The 21,473-nt window shown below is 53.3% G+C and overlaps 8 protein-coding genes across 8 annotated transcripts; 4 read left to right on the top strand and 4 right to left on the bottom strand.

Annotated features, from left to right (window-relative positions):
- Nucleotides 1-797: 797 nt before the first annotated feature.
- On the bottom strand, nt 798-1,192 carry BBA_03163 (uncharacterized protein; the record flags this gene model as incomplete). Its single annotated transcript, XM_008598260.1, has 3 exons — nt 798-824; nt 1,016-1,100; nt 1,146-1,192. 3 exons carry the CDS (start codon nt 1,190-1,192, stop codon nt 798-800), a joined length of 159 nt encoding a protein of 52 aa, XP_008596482.1.
- A 1,595-nt stretch (nt 1,193-2,787) lies between these two features.
- BBA_03162 (myb-like DNA-binding domain-containing protein) lies at nt 2,788-3,978 on the top strand (the record flags this gene model as incomplete). The annotated part of the gene is made up of 2 exons (XM_008598259.1): nt 2,788-3,140; nt 3,267-3,978. 2 exons carry the CDS (start codon nt 2,788-2,790, stop codon nt 3,976-3,978), a joined length of 1,065 nt encoding a protein of 354 aa, XP_008596481.1.
- A 1,210-nt stretch (nt 3,979-5,188) lies between these two features.
- On the bottom strand, nt 5,189-6,097 carry BBA_03161 (tRNA (uracil-5-)-methyltransferase TRM9; the record flags this gene model as incomplete). The annotated part of the gene is made up of 1 exon (XM_008598258.1): nt 5,189-6,097. The coding sequence occupies one exon, from the start codon at nt 6,095-6,097 to the stop codon at nt 5,189-5,191; it is 909 nt and encodes a 302-aa protein (XP_008596480.1).
- Nucleotides 6,098-8,002: 1,905 nt separating this feature from the next.
- On the bottom strand, nt 8,003-9,293 carry BBA_03160 (dimeric dihydrodiol dehydrogenase; the record flags this gene model as incomplete). The annotated part of the gene is made up of 3 exons (XM_008598257.1): nt 8,003-8,673; nt 8,735-9,172; nt 9,230-9,293. 3 exons carry the CDS (start codon nt 9,291-9,293, stop codon nt 8,003-8,005), a joined length of 1,173 nt encoding a protein of 390 aa, XP_008596479.1.
- Nucleotides 9,294-10,431: 1,138 nt separating this feature from the next.
- On the top strand, nt 10,432-11,418 carry BBA_03159 (aldo-keto reductase (AKR), putative; the record flags this gene model as incomplete). The annotated part of the gene is made up of 2 exons (XM_008598256.1): nt 10,432-10,698; nt 10,756-11,418. The coding sequence occupies 2 exons, from the start codon at nt 10,432-10,434 to the stop codon at nt 11,416-11,418; spliced, it is 930 nt and encodes a 309-aa protein (XP_008596478.1).
- Nucleotides 11,419-11,524: 106 nt separating this feature from the next.
- On the bottom strand, nt 11,525-12,726 carry BBA_03158 (Deoxyhypusine synthase (DHS); the record flags this gene model as incomplete). The annotated part of the gene is made up of 3 exons (XM_008598255.1): nt 11,525-11,590; nt 11,660-12,439; nt 12,520-12,726. The coding sequence occupies 3 exons, from the start codon at nt 12,724-12,726 to the stop codon at nt 11,525-11,527; spliced, it is 1,053 nt and encodes a 350-aa protein (XP_008596477.1).
- A 968-nt stretch (nt 12,727-13,694) lies between these two features.
- Nucleotides 13,695-19,687, top strand: BBA_03157 (myb-like DNA-binding domain-containing protein; the record flags this gene model as incomplete). The annotated part of the gene is made up of 3 exons (XM_008598254.1): nt 13,695-13,781; nt 13,919-17,698; nt 17,756-19,687. 3 exons carry the CDS (start codon nt 13,695-13,697, stop codon nt 19,685-19,687), a joined length of 5,799 nt encoding a protein of 1,932 aa, XP_008596476.1.
- Nucleotides 19,688-20,385: 698 nt separating this feature from the next.
- Nucleotides 20,386-20,899, top strand: BBA_03156 (DASH complex subunit Dad1; the record flags this gene model as incomplete). The annotated part of the gene is made up of 3 exons (XM_008598253.1): nt 20,386-20,481; nt 20,556-20,618; nt 20,699-20,899. 3 exons carry the CDS (start codon nt 20,386-20,388, stop codon nt 20,897-20,899), a joined length of 360 nt encoding a protein of 119 aa, XP_008596475.1.
- Between the last annotated feature and the right edge of the window lie 574 nt (nt 20,900-21,473).

Genomic DNA, 21,473 nt, shown 5'->3' with positions numbered 1-21,473 from the left:
GGGCCCCAGGGGAAAAAAGCCCGACAATGGAGCCACGTCAAGTGATCACAAGTGTCAGGCGTAGTTATTGCCGGTCACACTGTGCAACGAAGGACAGGAACTCACCCTGCTGTCAAAAGCCTTGAGAGATGCTCATTCTCCTTGAACGAGTTCACTCCACGGCTCAAGCCACATGCCGACTGTTCGACTCAGTACGGATTACAGAGCTGTCCGCCTTCTTCCTTCCTTGCCCCCTCCCACCGCCTTGCTTTTGATGACCCCAGACCCTTGCTGGTCCGTTCAAATGGCTCAGAACCCGACGATGCACCCAGTCGCAACTGCCCTTTCTTCTCTGCGGCCCCTCTGCCCTATCTCAAACCAGTGAGCTTGTTAGTTGTTTGCTTCGCTTCGTTGCCCCGACTCACCGTCTTCTCTCTTTGCCATGACATTTTTTCTCCGCGACGACGCCCTCGTGCGGTCACTTGCAATTGCCCTAAACTGGCTAGCTCTGCCTAAAAAGATAGCCCTATTCCTGTCAGGAATACCCAGCTATATTCCCGCCCCTTGGCCCCTTTCTGGCCTATTAGCGAAGCACTCTTTTGGCTCTTACCCATTCTTGTGTCTCTGTCTTGTCTCGCCGTCTCCTCTTCTTATTGTTCAGTCACTCTGCTCTTGTTCGTGAACCCGAGCTCTCAGCGTCTGCATGTCACATCACATCACATCGTTCCATTCACCCCCCCTCTCAATGTTCATACGCTCTGTTCGCCTACTTCCAACCGCCTCAAGTACTGATACGCTAACCTTTCCATTTTTTTTTTTCACATGTACGCGCTCAGGTCACGAGGCTTCAAATAAACAGTTGCAAAGAAAATTGCGAACCAGTTTAATCAGTCATGCGTTTACCCTCCCAAATTTCGGTCTAATCTGTGATTTGTACGACCGGCGGACAGCTTACATTTCATTGACATGCGGAAACCAACCAAGATGCATCCGAACAATTAACAGATGGCAAATATAAGTCGGGCCCAACACAGACCTCTGATGCCTTCTTTTCCCGCGCCCTCCTGTCTGTCACAATGCGCACCCCCAACACGCCTCGGTACGTACATGCTTGCGAGATGCTGTAGACACAGTTTACACACCTATTTATTACACACTACACTCACAGGGCCTTGCTGTACCACACGCAGTCGTAGTAGATGCATATCCGCATTGCACACCCTTCAACTCTAACATGCGTGGCAGACACCTTTGCAGATAGCCGCACCCCAGTTAGCCTGCCTGGTCGAGGTGGCGACCATTATCCATCCTCCGGCTTCCCTTCCGCAAACCAAAGCAAACCTCCCGCCTGGCGAGCCAGCCACTTTAGCATGCAGCTATAGTGGGATGAACCCTGTGCATTGGATCTGTTTCTATCCCTATGCTGCTTGGCTGCCGCAATACCATTACCCAGGCCCTGGGCTGCCTGACCCATCCATCCACGCCCCTGACCCAATTCCCACACGCCCCTACTCCCGGTCTGGGCTTCTGCCTCCCACTTATTACCTATTCCTTCTCTTTACCTGGGCCTTGCTTGTCTGACGTTTTCTCATCGATGGGCCTGATGTGGATGGAACTTGGGCATGCCTGTGACTCGGGTGAAAGAAGAGCACATTGCCTTGGAGGGACCCCTGCTTCTTCCTTCTTTTTTTATTTATTTATTTTATTTTACATTTTTTTTTGGTAACCCGATCTGTTGGCAAAGACATACAGGGAATTAAAAGAAGAAAAATTGGCAGGAAATGAAAAAAAAATAATAATAATAAAAGACTACCCTTGTCTAATCCAGGCGCCCCCAGGCTAGGCGTTTTTTTTTTTTTTTCCAAACGTGTACACAGTACCCCGTACAATAATCTGGTGGTACTGTGCTGAGGTTTTGCCGCCGTCAAGTCTCTGCTTCATCTGCATTGCTCATCTCCCCCCATTGGTCGGATGAAACCCCGGCATGTCCAATCATGCTCTCGCCTAGCCTCATAAACACTGCTCGCTGTGGCCTTGCTGGTCAGGGTTTTTCTCTATTCATCTCTTCCACTCCTTCTTTGTACAAGTACCTGTCTACAGCCCTCCTTCACTAACCACCTCTCGACTTGACCGTTCCTTGATGCCAGCCTACCTTCACCTTCTTTTCAGATAAAGCACAGCCGCACCATACATACGCCTGACTCTGCTCCTGCCACTGCATTCACTAGCACCTACCGTCTTTTCCAAACATCTTCAGCACTTGTCACCACCTGTCGTCATTCACTACGCCTTGCCTCTCCACTGATTACAACCCAACACCTATATATTCAATCACCACGGTCCGGAGGCCTACGTTGGGCATTGACTCATTTATAGCCATTACCTCTTGGACCATTTCAAGGCACGCATGCCCAGAGCCTAACAATAGAGAGCCCTACCCCCGTTCTTTGCGGCCCATCTCTCGCATCCTCCGAAGCACTTTATTAAACCTGTTGCCTGCCTGTTCGCCGCACCAGGCAAGCAACCACCATAATCGCAGTCGTGGCTCAAATCCAGACACAGTCGCTACTCTGCCTCTCGCGGGCAGAGTTTCCTTATTCGTCAACTTTTCCTAGCGCTGCCATCAACTGTCGAGGAATTTCAAAGAGTGGTCCTAGGAAGCCTGCATCTGGACGAGACTCTTCAACGGCCATCACAGTGGATATCGCCTCTCTCATCAAACGAGAAGACTCAGATGAGTCGAAAATTCCACCGGAATACTCAAATCGCGCTCCTTTACTCTTCTCTTCCGCCCCAGCGGCTGCCCCAATGCTCGCACAGTCCATGACCCATGGACCACCTCCTCTGGCCTCCCAGATGTCCCACCACCAGATGCCCCCGATCCCTCCGAGGGGCAGCAGCTCGTCTACCCGTCGCAATCTACCTCGGCAAAGCATAGAAACCTATCCGTCGCAGCCTGTCAAGAAGCAAAGCAAATGGTCTCCCGAGGAAGATGCCATCATTATCGAACTCCGAGGCAAGAATATGAAATGGGACGACGTATCGAAACACTTGCCAGGTCGAAGCTCCATCAGCTGCCGTCTACATTACCAAAACTACCTTGAACGACGGAGCGAGTGGGACGAAGAACGCAAGAATAAACTTGCACGACTGTACGATAGGTTAGTAGCTCTTGTTCAACGCCCAGTCGCAAAGTTTGATGCATTCTGCCCGCAAGCACCAGTTTTGCGACGAGCGCGGGAACAACTTGAAGGTGCAAATCATTCACAATGCTAACTGGACGACAGATTCAAAGCAGAGATGTGGGCCAAGGTGGCCGAGGAGCTACAGGTTCCGTGGCGTGCGGCAGAAGCCATGCACTGGCAGCTTGGAGAAAATGACATGGCGCGAAGAGCAGGTCAAACTCCGTTTACTCTTGCTGCTGTCAATGCGGAGGCAGCCGGCCGAAATTCTCAGATCCGAGGACATGCGCATACGCAATCGCAAGAGAGCATAGGACGCGAAATGCGAGCATCAACGCCACAGTCATCATACGGAGCCATTGGAGGCTCTCGACCGCCCAATGTCATGAACCGTCGTGAGCCTGCCATGCAGATTGGCCCACCACCACCACCGCATCCTATGCCGCCTTCTGGCACGTCAATGCCAATGCAACAGCAACAGCCGCCTCCGCCTGCGCCTGGCGACTATTACATGGGACATGGCTTGCCGCCTATTCAGCCTCAGCAGCAGCCCCAGCAGCAGCCTCGAGTGCCCGGTCCGTTGCCAGGCGTTGTCGAATTGACTACAGGCGTCCAACCTTACTCGACACCACCGTCAGCCCACTTGTCTGGACCGCCTCCTCCACATCCGCAGAGCATGCATCACGGGATGGCGCCGCAGCGCGGCCACCAGCCCGGACCGCCCTTGTACCCAGAGCAAGATCATGGCCGGCTGAAGCGACCCGGGAGCCCGGACAGTCGATTGCGAGAGAGCAACTACCGACGACGAATGGAATAACATTTGCAGTTCTTGTGTATATTTTGATGGAAATTTGACTACATGGTATGATAGCATGGTAAATGGATGGATATGAAGGATTGAGTCAAGGCGGATACAGAGTCGAGCATTTTGAAGCGCGGATTTCGAGTTTTACAAAGTATACAAACAACAGACACAACAGAGGGACTACGACTGGTTTCCGGAAGACGGCTGGCACGCAAGCGGAACGTAATAATGATCCAAGCATCCAGAAAGGGAAAGTCACAGAAGCACCGTGGCATTTCGCGCTTGCACGAAACAAGCAGCACAGCGCCCCCATTTTAGGGTCAGCCGACGAGAAGACAAAAGTTGTGTATATAAACAAGCGTTAGATTCATTTTCTTGGCGAGGATTGGCATTTTTGGGATACCTCTTGGCGGCTATTTTTTTTCTCTCTGATTTTTACTGCTTCATTTTTCCTTCTATTACTAAATTATGCACTGGATATGGTAATTACAATCGCTTGGATTGCTATGCTCCGAAATAGCTTAACGACAATGCAGTGGATGGGTGGTGGATTGACGAAGATGGTGCTGGGCCTATAAGAAAGCCAATATCACTCTAACGGTTAACTGCTTTTGGGTTCGTTCTTTTTCTTGTTGCCTGCGTCCGTGTTGACTTGTACATGTCTAATCTATTGATGCTCATTTCCGCCACTTTGAAAATCGATAATATAGGCTCAATAGTACAATTCAAGGCACAGTAGATAGGATGAGTCACAAATAAACAAAACACACCGTCACGGCAATTAGGCCGGCTTGAGTGTTAATGCGTTTACGTTCAACATGACGTCTTCTTGGCGAGACAAAATAGTAGAGTCAGGGCCGTCTCAAATGACCTTGACAAACTAGAAGCAGTCTGACCATCTTTTCTATTAGCCCGTCTTTGAGATGTTCAAACTCAAAGATGGTGTAGCACTTGAGCTATGACGAAGAGGGGTGTACAAGAAACTGTTTTGCGTCAACTTCTATTAAACGTCTCCGTTTCAATGTTCTCCATATTGCCATCCCATCTTGCTGCCTGTTTGCCTTGCTTTCAGAAAATTCTGCCAAAAAAGAAAACTCTTTTCAGCAGGTAGACTCGGCGTGGCGTGTGCGGGGAAAAGAGGGCGTGTGTGTGTCAAGGAGCGTGCATGATCTTGGGAAGGGGGGGGGCGGTCTGATTGTGTTCCGTCCGTCTCGTTCGCCGTCTACGACTGGGGCCGGCTAAAGACTGCCCACCAGTTATCGCGCTCGTAGCCACTCTCCTCGACAACACCGCCTGCGGCCGCAATGTCCTCCTCGAGCTCACCCTTCCTGTAGAGGTGATAGTACCGTTGAAATGTTTCGTTGGGCCGACCTTTGGCCCGCATAACCCAGGGGACTAGCGTGTCCTGCTCGCTGTCCTCGTTCCAGCCACGACGACTGCTGGCCTGCTCGAGAGCCCAAACAAACACCAAGCCGGTGGCCTTGGTGGTGGTATGGCGTCCGGGTGCCTGGAGGGGCGTTTCCGATGTGCTGCTGCTGCTGCTGCTGCTGCTGCTGTTGCTAGCTGGCTTTGCGGAGGCCGCCGCCGCTGTTGGGTGTGGCGGCCTAAGCCGAGAAAGAAGCTCACCGATGGCTTCTACGCGGCGTATTCTTGTAGAAAGATGGTGCACGACGGCGATGCAAATGACAAAGTCAAAAGCGCCAAGTCGGTAGGGCAGAGCGAGGCCATCGGCGACGGCGACCTCGGTGCCGCCAGGAACACAACCGCGGTCTTCGTCTACATTCTCAGTAGTGCTGCTCTTCTGCGTCGCAGAAGATTCTGTTGTTGCTTTTAGGCTGGGCCCAGCGCCGCTGCTGCCCCGACTGCGTGCGAGACGCACAAGCTCGCTGCTGCGGTCAGACCCTAGCATGTGCAGCGCGGGATTGACATCGAGATATTTGCCGTTGCCACACCCTACATCGAGCCCAACGGCCCCCGCGTGCTGAGCTTCCAGGTAGGTGGCCACACGGGGCCAGGGAGAGTGGCGCGTCGATGAAAAGTGCGGCGCGATGGCCTCGTACACGGCATGCACATGCGTGGACTCGTAAGCCTCTGCCTTGCTGGCATTTGTAGCAGGCGACTCTGGCACCATTTGCTGCTTGGTAATGATGCCTCCACACCGAGATTATTGGAAGAGCCCTGAGAAAACTGGGAACAGACCGTGGAAAGTAGGGCAAGAAGCTGGATTTTCACGCAGCCCGACTGTCAGCTCCCCTGTAAAGACTGTGGTGTCGTTTGGCTAGAACCTATCAGCCCTGCTTCTCCACGCTGTTACACCTTTGGAACTCCAGTCAAGGGCTGGAGACACTGATCCCTTGCAAAAGGGTTGGAGTCGCGTGTTCGTAAAGACGTTGGCGAAGCTGTTGCAGCGTTTTGGTCAGGGAGGCCGGGGCGGCTATGGACGGCCACGCCGAGAATACGTGCAATGACCGGGTATATTCAGCGTGGCACTGACGTTGCTTCAAATGGTCTTTGTGATTGGCTCCGGAGACTTGTGCGGCTTGGCGTGGGCTTGCAGCGGTGATGCACTGGCCGAAGCAATGCCAGCATAGCAGTGCTAAACACGTCACGAAACCGGAAAAGGACGGATGATGGCCCGCAGAGAACTTTTTGACCGCGCAAGGCAGGAAGCAAAGCAATAGCTATATTAGTAGACAAAGCCTCAATCCTTGTCTATAGCCTCGATTGCCGATGGAAACTAGGGGTCGATGAGCGTGTGTGTCTCGGTGGATTTGACATATGAGGGGTTCCGTTGGTGCCTCGCGTTCTGCGCTGTCACGGAGCCGCAACTTGTCGGTTTGCTGAGGATGAAAATATGTTTTCCTCAATAAAGTCTCATCATTTTGTAATGCCTATCGTGACCTTGTCTCGTGAGCATCAACCGATCTGGTATGATGAGCAGCTAATGTGGAAGAGCAAAAGAAAAAATGCGGGCGTTGGTTATGAGTGGATCAACAGTTACGCCGCCCCTCTTGACGACTGGACGACGGCAGTTCGTAGCCAACTTCTTAGAAGCTGTCAATTTGCGCTTTTCCGAGGATATTTTTTTTTCTAGAATCGTTACTCCGTACGGCATTGAGGTATAGGTCGTTGCCCAATTAGCATAAAAGCAAGTGGCGTTACAAGTTGCTCGCTACAGGGATCCCTCGTGCCGCTATACGCCCCGTGCTTCATCGATTTATTAGCTGATTTGGTCCGCTCCTTCTCGTAACGCCCTCGCTTAATTATGAACATTAAAGGCATAAACAGGCTTGAATTGAGCACGCACAAGTCACTTCGGCATTGAATTTGCTATGGCATATTCTGGGTGTCGCGACTTGTATCTTCTCCAGGTGTCGGGGCTTATTCATGCATCGAGCCTAGACATGAGACGGTATTTGAAACGCGGAAATTGAACTTTGCTGTTTTGTTTCAACACGCTTCAGATGAACCATCATAATTCAGATTGTCCCCGCCGTTCGGTTATTGATCTCGAGCAATCACAGGTCTTCGATGTGAGATTAATTTCCGCAGCTTCTATACTGTAACACGGGGTTGCAAGAAATAAAGAAACATGCTGACCTTGATTACTCCTTTCGAGTTGAGGTAAGTAAGATTACCTGCGAACTGAGTTTCATGCTGGCAGAGGCCGTGTGCCAAGTATCGCACCAAAGCAACTAACTTAGTTATCACAGCTCCATCTTCACGGGCTCTCCGATTGCTACCTATAAGTTCATGCTATGTTCAAGGCAACAGCCACGAACGAACGGCAATACCGGCATTAAATTATTGATCATGCGCGAAGAAAAAAAAATCCACCCACGGCGTCCGGATAGAGAGGCATGGGCGTGGTTACAATACAGCGCAATTGCTTCTAGCCGAACTCCTCAGTCATGCTCAAAACTTTTGGATCCGAAATATGCTATGCAAGCTGGACATGTCTCCGTCACGATCGACCCCACCATGATGGATTTACTTGCCCATCATATATGTCTGACATCATATTTACTGCCTATTGTTACTTGTTGCCAACATTGAGAGGGCTCTTGGGATCAAATATATCCGTCGCAATGAGCTCAGGATACTTGATGTTTCCTTGCTGAAGCGCAGAGTCCATGGTCTCCATGATGACAATACTCTCGCTCAAAGGTAGAGTCTGGCTTTCCTTGCGGCCATCACGCAGACAGCGCGCGCACTCGTCAGCCTCCCAGAACATGCCATGGCCGTAGTCGACCTTGGGGTCCTTGGGAATGGGGCAGTCGACAATATCGACCTTGCTGTCGTCCTGGCGGATGACCTTGTACTGCGTGGGACGGAAGGCCGGGCCAAAGACCTGGATCTCGCCCTTGGTCCCCTGGATGCGGATCGCGGGGCCGGCCGAGTTTAGGTTGTTCGGATTAGTGGCCACCTTGATCGATGTAGTGGCGATGCCAGTCATCTGGTTCTTGGGGAAGTGGCAGATGATGCTGGTCGTCTCGTCGGCACCGGTGCGGTACTGATCAATGGCGGCGAGGACGTTGGGAGATTCCTTGTCTTGCTGGAGGTGGTACAACGTCTGAAATACCCAAGTGAGGGCGTAAATACCAAGATCTAGGAGAGCGCCACCGGCAAGATCCAAATTCACCATGCGATTAGTGTCAGGGTACTTGACAGAGCCGTCATCTTGCCCGTCAGCAAAGGCCAGATCAGCTGCAGATATGTTTAGTTATATACCATTATTGTGTAGTGAGCAGACAAAGGTGCAGCATACCGACAGTACGATGAACTCTGCCAATAGCACCAGAGGTAATCAACTCCCGAATCTTGATGCTCAAAGGAAAGTACCGCGTCCAGACAGCCTCCATTAGGAACAGATTCTTCTCCTTGGCCTTGGCGACCAGCTTCTTGGTCTGAGCCGCGGTGACGGTGAGAGCCTTTTCACACAGCACATTCTTGCCCGCATCCAGCGCGAGCATGGCGTTTTGAAAGTGGTGGCTGTGCGGCGTGGCCACGTAGATGACGTCGACGTCGGGGTCTGCGACAAGCTCGGCGTACGAGCCGTAGGTCTTGGCGGTGGAAGGGCCGTTGATCTTTTGAACGAAGCTGGCGGCGCGTCCGGCGGAGCTCGACGAGGCCACGGCGGCAATCTCGTGGCGGATATCGTGGACGTCGCGGACGGCAGGGTCACAGAGCAAGTCTCGGCAGAAAGCTAGGTCAGATGTTAAATTTTGCGCGGCACGAAATTGCAGCTTGTGGGTTTGCTTACTCTCAGCGATACCGCCAGTGGCTAGAATACCCCATTTGACGGTGAATGGAGTTTGGTCAGGCATTGCGACTATGGCTGTATCGAACTTGCACACTGAGAGTCTGGGGAAGCTGTTGTGTTAGCAATGCTGTCGCTACTCCACCGAGGGGAGAAGGTTTGTAAGCCAACTTTCCGAGTATCTCGACAAACACCAATTTGCTTATGTCCTTGGACGTCGATTGGCAAGTCAATGCAGTATTGTCAGTACTTGGTCAGTTGTGATTGAGGAAAAAATCGGTTATTCAGAGCTGTTTGGTTTCCCCGCGTTGAATGATGGTGGGGGTTCCCAAATGACGTCCATTAACTATTGAAAACCGGGCCCGTCGGAAAAAGGCACGATTCAACGTTACCTTGGCCGGGATCCAGTTTTGGAGTAACTTGACGAATGTATTACACGAAATCGATTTCAGTAGGTGGAAATGTTCAAGTCATGTTGCCATAAAGCTGGACCATCTGATGACAACACTTGGACAGTAGTTTCAAAAGCTGTGGCGATATATCGGTCGCTGAGAGATGTGACTTGAACGCAATCAAGTTGTACAATTCTAGAACAATGTTACCGTAACTCGGGTATTGAAATTGGTTATATTTATACGCTCTGTAGCGTGCTTCTTCAGCAACCCAAGGAGCTGTTGGAAAAGAAAATGAAGCAGTCTTGGCTTGGTAATGATTCGCCGCCAACTCTGTGTTATCCGGTGCAGGCATCTGCCGCAGAGGCGTTGTTTGACTCCAATCCAGTCGTTGGTTGTTCTTCTGTAACTCGCCAGTCCGATCATGGCTATACTGTTTGTACAGACGCTTCCGATAAGGGCTGCCCTGGGGCTCCGGCCCGGCTGCTGGAGGCGGTCCCGCGTACCGGCCGCCATGTTGATCGCTCCAAGTAGGAGCCAAACCTCAGCTCATGTCGCCTACATTGAGTAGACCTACCACAATACACGACATGACTTGCATGATCATCAATTAATCTTCCACGTAATCTATGTAGGATGGATAATTATTCTTAGTCAAGGTCAGCGCGGACTGTGAAAGTAGCAGCGTACGTACCTCTTGTCCGCGCAATGTACCCGCTTATCTCCTACCTACCTAGAGTGGCGACCAAGACAAACGATCAACTTGAACCTTTCAATCCGCACCCTACAAATTGATCAAAGTCATCGCACATCATGGCGCAACCGTCCCTTGGTGCTCAGGCGTCCCGTTTGGCGCGAGATTTTACCCTCAACGGTGTGTCCCGAACGCGCATGCCCAAGCTCGTCTATGGCACGGCCTGGAAGAAGGACGAGACAGCCAGGCTGGTGTATACAGCTCTCAAGGCTGGCTTTCGCGGCATCGATACAGCCGCTCAACCGAAGCACTACAATGAGCAAGGCGTCGCAGCGGGCTTCAAAAAGGCCGTCTTGGAGGGAATTGTGAAGCGCGAGGATGTTTTTGTGAGTTGTAGAGGAAGCTTTGTGCGCCGAAATTAGAGTTCCTAACTGCTTGGATAGATTCAGACCAAATTTACACCGCCCAGTGGCCAAAACGAAAATGCGCCGTATGATTTCAGCGCATCCGTTGAAGACAAGGTGCATCAATCTGTGCGGTCATCTCTCAAGAACTTCACAATAGACGGCCAGGACGCATATCTTGACAGTCTTGTGCTGCACTCCCCACTCGACACACTCGACGACACCATAGTGGCATGGAAGACCTTGGAAGGCTATCACCCGCACAAGATTCGTAACCTGGGCATCTCCAACGCCACGCTTGGCATCGTCGAAGCACTCCATAGCCGTGTTACCGTAAAGCCGGCTATTGTTCAAAACCGATTCTATCCAGACACCGATTACGAGGCTGGGCTGCGCGTATTCTGCAAGGAGCACGATGTCAAATTCCAGTCATTCTGGACCATTGGAGCGAACCCTCACTTGATCAAGAGCCAGCCAGTCGTGAATGTTTTGCAAGGGGCCGGCGTTGGTATTGTGCCTGCTTACTATGCACTGGTCATGGGCCTGGAAGGAATCACAATTCTCGATGGAACTACTAAAGAGGCTCACATGAAGGAAGACCTAGATGGCCTCGAGCGCGTCGGCGCCTGGGCTGACGGCGATGGTGAGGCGACGTGGAAGAAGGCTCTCGGTGAATTCAAGCAACTTATCAAGGAGCCCTAAGGAGAGGTGTGCGAGGCTCAGTAGTTATCCGCCTCTGGGAACCCGGTCTATCTGTTGGTTGAAATGCTCATGTATGTTTTTGACGATTGAATGCATAGATTGTCGTTCAAGTGTCCTTGGCAAAAGTATTTGCTACGATAAATGGGAAGCATGCCGTCGCCTCCATATAAACCTGTGGCAGAGGTTAATATCGGTTCACCTCAAGTGCCGACTGCCCTTCATGAGCGGCTCAATCACTTACTTTGACACTGTCGGCGCCAATTTTAATCTTGCCCCACGATACGGCCTCATCTGGCCTGGCGCCGGCATCACTGCCATCAAATTCTTGCCCTGTGTTGATGTAGACCGCGGATTCTGCACCGTTGCGCATGAGGCAAGCGTTGGCAATATGATGCTTGACCACGCCACCGCCCAGGATGATCATACCGGCCCGCTTAGCGCGCACAGAGATTGTGTTGATCTTGCGAATGTCCTCGACAATGTCGACTTTGAGCTGCTGGGGTGAAGACTTGAAGGTGTGAAAGTAGAGCATGTCTCCAAGGCTACCGTCAGTTAGTGCGGGACAAAAGACGGGAATGTCATTCTTGTAGGCCCAGTAGTAGACGGAGCGCTCGTCGTTGATCTCCTTGCCGAGGCGGTGGATGATTTTGGAAGGCGTCCAGCTAACTTCGTCGTCGGTGCCCTTGCTGGCCTCTTGCTCCTCGAGCATCTTGTCAAGAATAGGCACGACCCAGTCTTCAAAGGCACAGTAGTTGGCGTTGGGCACGACGAGATTTCCGATGCGGTTCAGACCCTTTTTGCGCAGATCGGCGCCAACGGCGCTAAAGGAGCCCATGTAGGTCTCGCCAAGGCACTTGATGAAGTCTTCTTCGATGCCACCCGCTGTGGTGACAATGGCAGATACGTGTTTATGCTCGACTAACCAGCGAAGAACACCGCGAAGGCCAGATGAGATCAGGTTAGAGGTGTAACCGAGGAAGATGGTTGTCTTGTCACCAGTTTCTGGGTCTTTCCAGGCTTGCTAGAGACGGGATGTCGTGTTATTATTGTTGTCATGGAAAGAAAAGCAAAGATTTCATCAGAGATGGAACGTAGTATTACCATTTCGTTGATGATTCGAATGGCCTCGCTCATGGCAGAGGCCTGAAAGCCCATGTGGCGCATGCCCATGAAAAGATCGTGTGCTGTGATGGGACGGTTGAGCTTGTTGAAGTCGAGCTCCTCCACCTTTTGGGCATCGGCGGGCATGTCTTCGGACTTGACGAGGACAGCATCTTTGGCGCCTGAAGGAGCAGATTGTCCAGCCATGATGACTGGAATAAGTTGTGTGCGCAGTGTGGTTCGTAGCAATCAATCTCCGTACGGCATCAGACTCATAGCTAACGAGTACGAAATTCTGGTGACTCCACTATTGAACTGGAGGGACGCCTCACTGTGCCACCTGCCACTGCCACGCCTGCCACGCCTGCCAAACACTGCGGTTGCATCAAAAATGCAGGAAAAAATAGGTAGGGTCGTGGCTAGGCCAACACGACAATGCCGAGTTGAGACTAGCGTAGTTTGGTGAGGACGCTAACCCGGCTTTTGCTGGTCAATTGGTCCGACTGCAAGCTTGGGGCTGGTGTACCGAGAATTGCCCACGCCATTGTACCTGTGTTTGATGCATGGACAAGTAGTAAATAATGCCTACTATCTCTGTAGCTTTGCGATTCCCACGTCTTTTCTTTTCTGCCTCTTCTTCTTTCCCTCTCTCCAGAAGTTTCGGCGAGTTTGTTGTCGATGCCTCCCGCTGCGATGCACTTTGGCGGGCATCTTGCCCGAGGCCCTGGCCCACTTGTTGCCAGCTAAAGGGTTGGTGCGGTGCAAGTGGTTGCACCGTATTTTCAAGTACCTGCCCGGGGGTGGAACCTCCGTGCATCCTTTGATCCCTTCATCCATCTTTCCGTCCGACTTCCATCACCAACCACCACGCATACCTCCCTCCCGTTTGCTGCAGCTGCTGCTCCACGCCCGCATCTATATTGACGGCTGTATTTCTTAATCTTGTGCCCTCTGTATTGCGCCCTGCCGCCCGCCCGCTCTCTTTTCGCCTGTCCTTCCGCGCATCGACACGAATCTCTGCGATCCGATCGCCAGGAGGCCACCACCCTACTCACGACAACAACGCCCACCAACTCTCCTCCTCTACGCGCCTTTTGATCTACGCCTCTCTATCTGTGCGAATGGGACCGTAATTTTGTCGCGCCAAGTAGCGACACAGTAGCCTGCTCTTGAGCATGTACGCATTTACCACTCCACCACCCCTACCAGCCGCACTTCGCGACGCCACCACCCGACCTCCGCCATCGCTGACCGAGCTTCGGGTATTTATCCCCTCATCACTTGACTAACTTTTTCATTTAGGGCTTCTAGATATTCTAGATATGAGCCGGACCGGCGGTCGCGCTCTCCTAGGGACCGTTCCCCGGATCGCTTCGACCGTGGACCGCCATATGACCAGGATAGACGCCGCTCATCCGCCGAATCGAGAGGCAATCAAGGCGGCTTTCCCTCTAATCGTGATGGTTTTGGCGATTCCATGCGTCGAGACCCGCCTCGGGGCCCCAAGGCTCTCATCGACCTGCCCAATGGTCCCCGCGGAGGTGGTTTCGCCGGAGACTTTCGCGGCGGTCGCGGCCGCGGCAGGGGCCGTCCCTGGCCAGCTCGCGATGATAGCAGAGAACGCGGCAGGGAGAGGGACCTTGATTTTCGCGACCGTTATCGCGATGATCGTAGCCGTGAGCGAGACCGTGATCGTGACAGGGATAGAGACTGGCGCGACCGCGACTTTGGCCGCAGGCGCTCCCCCATTGGACGTCCCAGATCGCCCAACAGGGACTTTCGAGATCGTGACCGCGATGCACCGCCCCCACTAGACGTCGAAAGACCTCGCCGCGCCTCTCGCGACGCTGGGCCGCCTTCGGCTGGATCTGCAGTCTCCGACCCGCCCTTTGGCGGTCCTTCGTTTTCGCGTGGAGGCGGCTTCATGAGAGGCCGTGGAAGAGGGGGAAGGGGTGATTGGGGTCCTGACAGAGGTAGAGGACGCACTCCCTACGACGACCGCAATGATCGCTATCCCAGAAGCCGTTCTCAGGAGGGCCGCTGGGGTCGAGACCGCGATGATCGAGATAGAGGAGATCGTTATCCCGAAGATGGCCGCAGAGATATACGCGATGATCGCGATAGACTCGATAGAGATCACCTTCGAGGCAAGCCGGACGCCCGCACTCCAAATCCGATAGAGTCGGCACCGCAATCCCGTGAGGTATCGCCTCCCCCCGTCGCACCATCGGCCCCAGCATTTGGCTCTGTGCCAAACAGAGCATCGATTTCGCTTGACAGCACCAGCAAGCCACCTTCTATGCCCAGGGCGCACAGCGATCGTCCGCCTTCCTCGGGTCATTTGGGACCTGGTAGTCCTTCTCTGAGCGTCCGTGGCCCTCCACCAGGCCCCAGTCGACATTTTGGCAGAAGAATACCAGACTCTCCCAAAGCAATGCGATCTCACACTTTTGCTTACGGAGGCGACTATCCAGAGCAACGACGCCCCCGTAGTAGCGGGGCAAATTCTGATTCTGTCGCAGCCACGGAGAATCGATCGCGGTCCAATTATAGCGCCGAACCAGGCGAGATTGTTAAAGGCGAACATGAGGTGCAAGACTCCAAGCAGTTGGCTGCCGATCTCGATGAAGGCGAGCTACCTCAGGAAGCCGAAAGGCCATCCACCCAGAAGCTCAGCACCAAGCACGTGCCACCAAAAGTTGGTCGCAAGCGCAAGCGGCCTGCTGTTGGCGTTGTTCGATTCTCGCTCCCGCCAAAAAATTTAAAAGACGACGACTCCGAATCCGACGATGACGAAGACATGGCTGACTACTTTGATATGGAAATCAGCAAAACTGAATCCGAGCTAAGCAAGCTACAGAAGCCAGTTCTGCCACTGGAAGTCCTTTCCCGCTATGCCTCACTCTCCCATGGGTCTATGGTCAAGATACTGAACGACGGTGAAGGGTTGGTGGAGATGCTTGGCCAACCGCCAGAAGGCATGGCAATCAGCACAGCCAATGATGAAAAGGAGGTAGTCCAGCCAAAGCCAGAGGCTGTTGCTATATTGGAACCCCAGCCAAAGCCAGAAGAAACAATGCCCTCCATCGCCGATCTTCCGGTCATCACCAAGAACGAAGAGACCCCTATTCCACCTGTGGCTGCCATTCCGGAGATTGAGAGCGGACAGGGGGAGCCAGACTTGCGGCTTGACCTGCAGTCGAAGTCGGAACCGGGGCCGGAGCCGGGAAAGAATCTGGAGAAGGGTTTGGTGACGGAACCGGAACCGGAGAAGAGACCCGAGAAGATCTCGGAGAAGGAACCGGAGGAGAGATTGCAGGAAGAACCGCAGGAGAGACTACAGCAAGAATCGCTGGAGGAGCCACTCGTGGAATTGCTTGATAAACCGGAGAATGAACCACAACCAGAACCAAAGGCCGAACAGCCAGCAGCAGTAGTACCGCCGATTCCCGAAATCGACAAAGTTCTGAATGAGCCCGAACTGGAACTGGAGCCTCAACTCAATGGGGCCGCAGAATCCGCGGAGCTACAGTCTGAAGAGTTCAAGATACTTGAGGCCCCTGTGCCTATGGAAATCACGGAGACCGGATCCAAGGTCCCCAGCACGCCCTCTCAAGTTGAGGATGACGAGACGGAATCCGAGGATGACACGTATCTGGACGTCGATGCTACTCGACAATACATGGCTACTCCGCCTCCCGACAGCCTGCCGCATTTCGCCACAAAGCCCTGGGACAAGGATACTGAGTTTCTGGCAAGTTTGGAGACTGATCCTGAACTCGATAACTACGTCGCGCAGCACATGAGCAAAGTCCATTTGGATAGCAACCGGGAACAGAACGAGCAGCGCCATGTATATGCCGACAACTATATCCGCTACCTCGATTTCACCACCTCCAGTGATCCGGTTGCTGTCAAGAGTCGAGACAAGTTCTCCGTCACGATGCCCATCCCAGAACCCGCAACTGCGGCGACACCTGAACCAAAGCCCGAGGGCCGTACCTCGGGACGCCGCTTTGCCACTGAACGTGATCTCGAGCGCGTTCTGCAAGCCTCGATGCGAGAAGATGAGGAGCGAAAGGAACGAGAGTTGCGAATTCAAAAAGAGAAATACCGGAGCGAGAAAGAAGCCGATATCCCTAGCATGTACTGGGACGCAGAAGAACGCCAGAATGTACAGTACTGGGACCACACGGGTTATACGCCGCAAGACAGACTCGTATCTACTTGGCAGGTTCTTGCGCCGGTGAATAACTTTACGAAAGAAGAAGCAGAACTTTTCGAGAAGCGATATCTGGAGCATCCCAAGCAGTGGGGCAAGATTGCCGAAGTCATACCCAACCGTGACTTTGGTACATGCATCCAATATTATTACCTGATGAAGAAGGAACTCAATCTCAAAGAGAAGCTGAAGAAGCAGCCCAAGAGGCGCAAGAAGGGCCGAGGCAAGCAGCGTTCTAGTGCATTGATGTCTGAACTTGGCAATGCCGATCCGGAGACGGAAGACAATCAGGAAGCCGGTGAGAATGGCGAGAGGCGACGCCCCAGACGTGCCGCTGCTCCTACATGGGGCTTTGAGCAACCTCCCATCGATCCTGACACTTCTACGCCCGTATCGACCCCTGGCCGCCGTGCTCGAGGCGAGGGGGAAAAGGCCGATGGCAGAAGGCGTGGCAGGAAGTCGGCCAAGGACAAGGAAAAGGAAGCCAAAGAGAAGAAGGCGAATCAATCGCAATCCGCGGCATCTACTCCAGGACCAAGCAAGGGACGGCCGCGATCATCTTCACGTATACCTGAAGGTCCCGCACCAGTACCCAACGAAATCCATCCCGCCATACCCAACTTCGAGCAGGCTATTCCCTCTGGCATCCAGCCGCCGTTCTCTGTTCATTCGCAGCCTATGACCGGTATTGAGAGGCAGCAGACGCCTGTGGTCCCGCCGCCCATCGTGGATGTGCTGTCCGCGCCATCTCTCAGGCCAGAGCCGCCGCCACCACCACCTCAGCCGGCCATGGCAACTTTCAACCTGTCCCAGTCTAACCAAGATCGGAAGGCGGCTACGCAAGCATCTAGTTACTGGAGTGTATCCGAATCTAACGATTTTCCTCTGCTGCTCGCGGCATTTGGATCTGACTGGACCGGTATTGCAAATCACATGGGATCGAAAACCGCAGTTATGGTAAGCTAAACACATTACGAACGAATGGGAGAAAAAAAGGCTAACACTTATGTCTAGGTCAAGAACTATTTCGTTCGTCAAAAAGACCAGACGAAACCAGAATTGGAGGCCATTGTAAATGACGCAGACGCGAAGCGTATACGAGGTGAAAAACGGCCTGATCCACCGATGCCCACCACTGGTGGTCGTGGAAGACGATATGATGTACTGCCACCTACCCCTGGTCGCCCTGGTCCCTTTGGCGTTGCACCGGGAATGGATATGCACAATGAGCCGCCGCCGCCAGTCAAGCAAGACAATGGACAGCCAGGCCGCACACCAGGATACCCCGCTTACGGTGTCCCTATTGCAAAGGCGCCTGCACAAGGTCTTGGGCCGCCTGCAGGACAGCCCGTCGGAGCCCAAGCCGCGCCACCGCCAGTCGGTCAGCCGCTTTCTCCCTCTCGCACAGAACGTGGGCCCCCGCCTGCCTTTGGCTTTCCTGATCGTGACCGAGAGGTTCGCGGACCCTTGGCACCGAAAGGACCTGGCGCTGGTAGCCCCGACATCCGAAATCAGCGAATTTTACATGAGCGCCAAAAAGCCGAACTTGCACTGCGCGAATCTCACATGCGCGAAAGGGAACGGGAGCGCGATCTCGCTCGTCAGCCCATGCGTGTGAAGCAGGAGGAGATGCCACCGCAACATGGTGGCTACGAGCCATTTGGCCATCGCCAACAGCCGAGCTTGGGACAAGTCAGGCCCGAGCCGCTGTCTCTCGGACGGCCGGCAACGACAGAACCGCCGCGCAACTATGGTCAGGCACCGCAGCCTGCCCGAGGGCTACTTGGCGATCCCAGCCCTAGCCACTCGCCGCCTGTGGCGAGACCAATGTCGACCATGGGCTCACGACCGCCATCTGGAGAGATTTACCCTTCCCATGCTCCTCCACAGTCCCGTACTCCCGTCCCTACTGGCGGCCTAGCGAAGCCTCCCGAACCACGTAAGACGTCAAACATCATGTCTTTGCTCAACGACGATCCTCCACCAGCACCGAAGCGAGTCAACGAAATGGCGGCTCGAGCTGTCCCAACACCGCCACCACAGCCCATGTCGCGCCCGCCCCCGGCACAGCAACCTTCTGCACCTTTGCGTCGCGAACCAGAGCAAGCTTACCACGCGTATGGTCGCGGCCCTCCTCCTGCAGCGGCTCCTGCAGGTATGCCTTCACTCAAACCCTCGCAACCTCCGCCAATGCCGGGATCTCGGATGGGCATGGATGCCCAACCCGATCGCGATTATTACCGATCACATGCATTCCCCCCTGTCCCGCAAAACACGGCTACAAACTCGCCACCGACAGCACCTCATCGGTATGCTCCTCAATCTTCTCAGACATACCAGCCTCAGCCTCAGCCCGGTTACCCGGCCCAATACGGTTCGGCGCCGCCCTCGCATGCTGGGTCGCCACCTCCTCAATACACTGGCCATGCGGCACCTAGAGGAAGAGATCACGGCCCTCCGCCCCCGCAGAATGTGCGTGACTCAGGCTGGCCACCACACCAGCAGCCTCCCAGCAACGCCTGGCAACAGGGCCCCGGGCCCAAGACATCGCAGGGCCCGCCGCAGCAGCAGTCGTGGTCTCCAGCTCCGCAATCGCAGCCGCCACCTCACCCTCACGCTGTTCGAGACGATCGAGCCTACGGCACGCAGCCGATGCAAAGTCGCTACGCACCACCGGCCACCTCGCGGCCTCCCGACCCTGGTCCGCCACCGCCCGCGTCCTACAACCGCTACTCGTCGACGCCCGTACCTCGCGACCCAAGAGAGATGCCTGGCCGGAGCTACACACCTGTTGGCTACGATACCAGAGGGCCGCCGCCACCTCCTCAGGGCCCGCAAGGCTATCCAGGCCCTGACCCGCGGGATGCACGAGATCCGCGGGACATGATGGCTAGAGGGCTGCGGCCTCAGGACTATGATCGACGGCAGGATCAATATAGACGATGATGATTGGGTGGTTATTCGTGCTTTTCTGTTTTCATGATTTCAAAGTCTTGTTCATGACAATGACCGAATCAACGGTATGGGACCAAGAAAAAAAGAAGAAAGGGGCTTGCAACGAACTCTTATCACAAATATTTCTTGTTGGATACCAATGACTTCGGGGATGTATGCATAGTATTCCGGGGGGTCTTTTGCAGAACGGGGTCAGGCGCACTTTTGGAGTTCGTTTAAGTGTTTTGTCTTTTTGCAATATTTACTGTTCTTTACTCCTGTCCCAACTGATCTACATCAACACCATCTTGCAGTATTCGTGTGTTTGTATTGTCGTATTCACTACACGGGGCTAACTCGTGATTGGGCAAGGGCTGCGAGTGTAAAATTAGGATGGTCAAAATGTACGCGACAAGGTGAGTGATGGATCGGAATATAAAATGTGTAATCATTCCGTATTAATTCCAAGTTGCTCTGTGAGGCGGAGGCTTTACATCCACAGTGTGCGGTGGGGTGCGGTGGGTTGCGGTGTGGCGGATTCGGATGGTCCCTCTACGCGACCGACGCGACAGGGGGGGTAAATAAAGCTCCGAATCTCAACGTCTACAACAGCTCTTCATCTTGACTCCAAACGGCGCGCGCAAAAACAATTGATGCTCTGCGCATGTGAATTAGCCTACATTTACCATATACGAATAGAAGAAGACGAGATGGCGTCAAGTCATCGCGGCGCGTCTGCCGGTCCGTCCCGCGACAAGTCGTATTTCGAGCAGCAGCGCGAAGCTCTCCTCGGCGACATTGCCATGGTATCTTTTCCTCCTTTTCAACCTTTCTTTTTCGGCGCATTCTTCAATCTAGGAGCTGACGAAAGCCTTTGCAGAGCTTTGAGCAGGTCCTCGGCAACATTAACAAGCTGAACCGCTCGTTGGAGTCCATCATTGCGGTACGTTTTGAAAGATGTAGAGAGGGGAGGGGGGAGCCTCAAACATACGACTCGGCTGACGGGGTGTGACGTTACGTTAGGTGGGCAACGAGTTTTCGTCGGTGGAGACGCTGTGGTCGCAGTTTGAAAACGTCATGGGAAAGGATGAGGCGGCGGCGAGGCAGAGTGGACAAGGAGGAGGGGACGAGCAGCCGGTGCAATCGCAACAGCAGCAAGGATCAGGGTCGTCAGGATCGAGAGGCGTGAAGAGAGAGGCGCAGAGCGATGTAGAGAATGAATGATTGATACCCAGAGACTTTTATGTAACATGAGAAATGAACTACATTGGCGAAGCGGCGAGCGAACATGCTCAGTCACGATGATGCAGTCAAAATTTTATTCAAACATTGTAAAATTCTTTGTTTTAAACAGTCTTGAACCTGCTGCCCCCAAAATCATAGTGTAATATAACAAGGCAATGAGGGGCATCCAGGCCATACCATGTCTACAGATGAAATAATGACAGATGAAGGATACAACAAAATGAGCAGCATGTCGACAACGGCAACGACAACAGCACGAAAGCAAGCAACGACTTTGTTCAGCAGTCTTTTCACGGCCGGAACTGTCATCCAGTACATACATACCCGCAAAGAACATAAAACACACAATCTCACAAAAACAAAAATGCAACCCGCGCGCCCTCCCTTTGGCGACCCGTCAAAACATCCCGACATGTTTTTGGCCATGGCGCCACCTCAAATTTCCCTTGCTCGCTGTCGTATGATGCCGCGTAATAAAATAACAAATATGAGAACCCAAAAGTTTCGTGCCAAAAAAGAAAAAACAAAAAAAAAAAAAGAAAGAACGACAAGA

Source organism: Beauveria bassiana (assembly GCF_000280675.1).
Source record: "Beauveria bassiana ARSEF 2860 unplaced genomic scaffold BBA_S00006, whole genome shotgun sequence".
Taxonomy (NCBI): Eukaryota; Fungi; Ascomycota; class Sordariomycetes; order Hypocreales; family Cordycipitaceae; genus Beauveria; species Beauveria bassiana.
The sequence above is the reverse complement of the archived record's forward strand: the minus strand, read 5'-3'. Positions and strand labels throughout refer to the sequence as shown.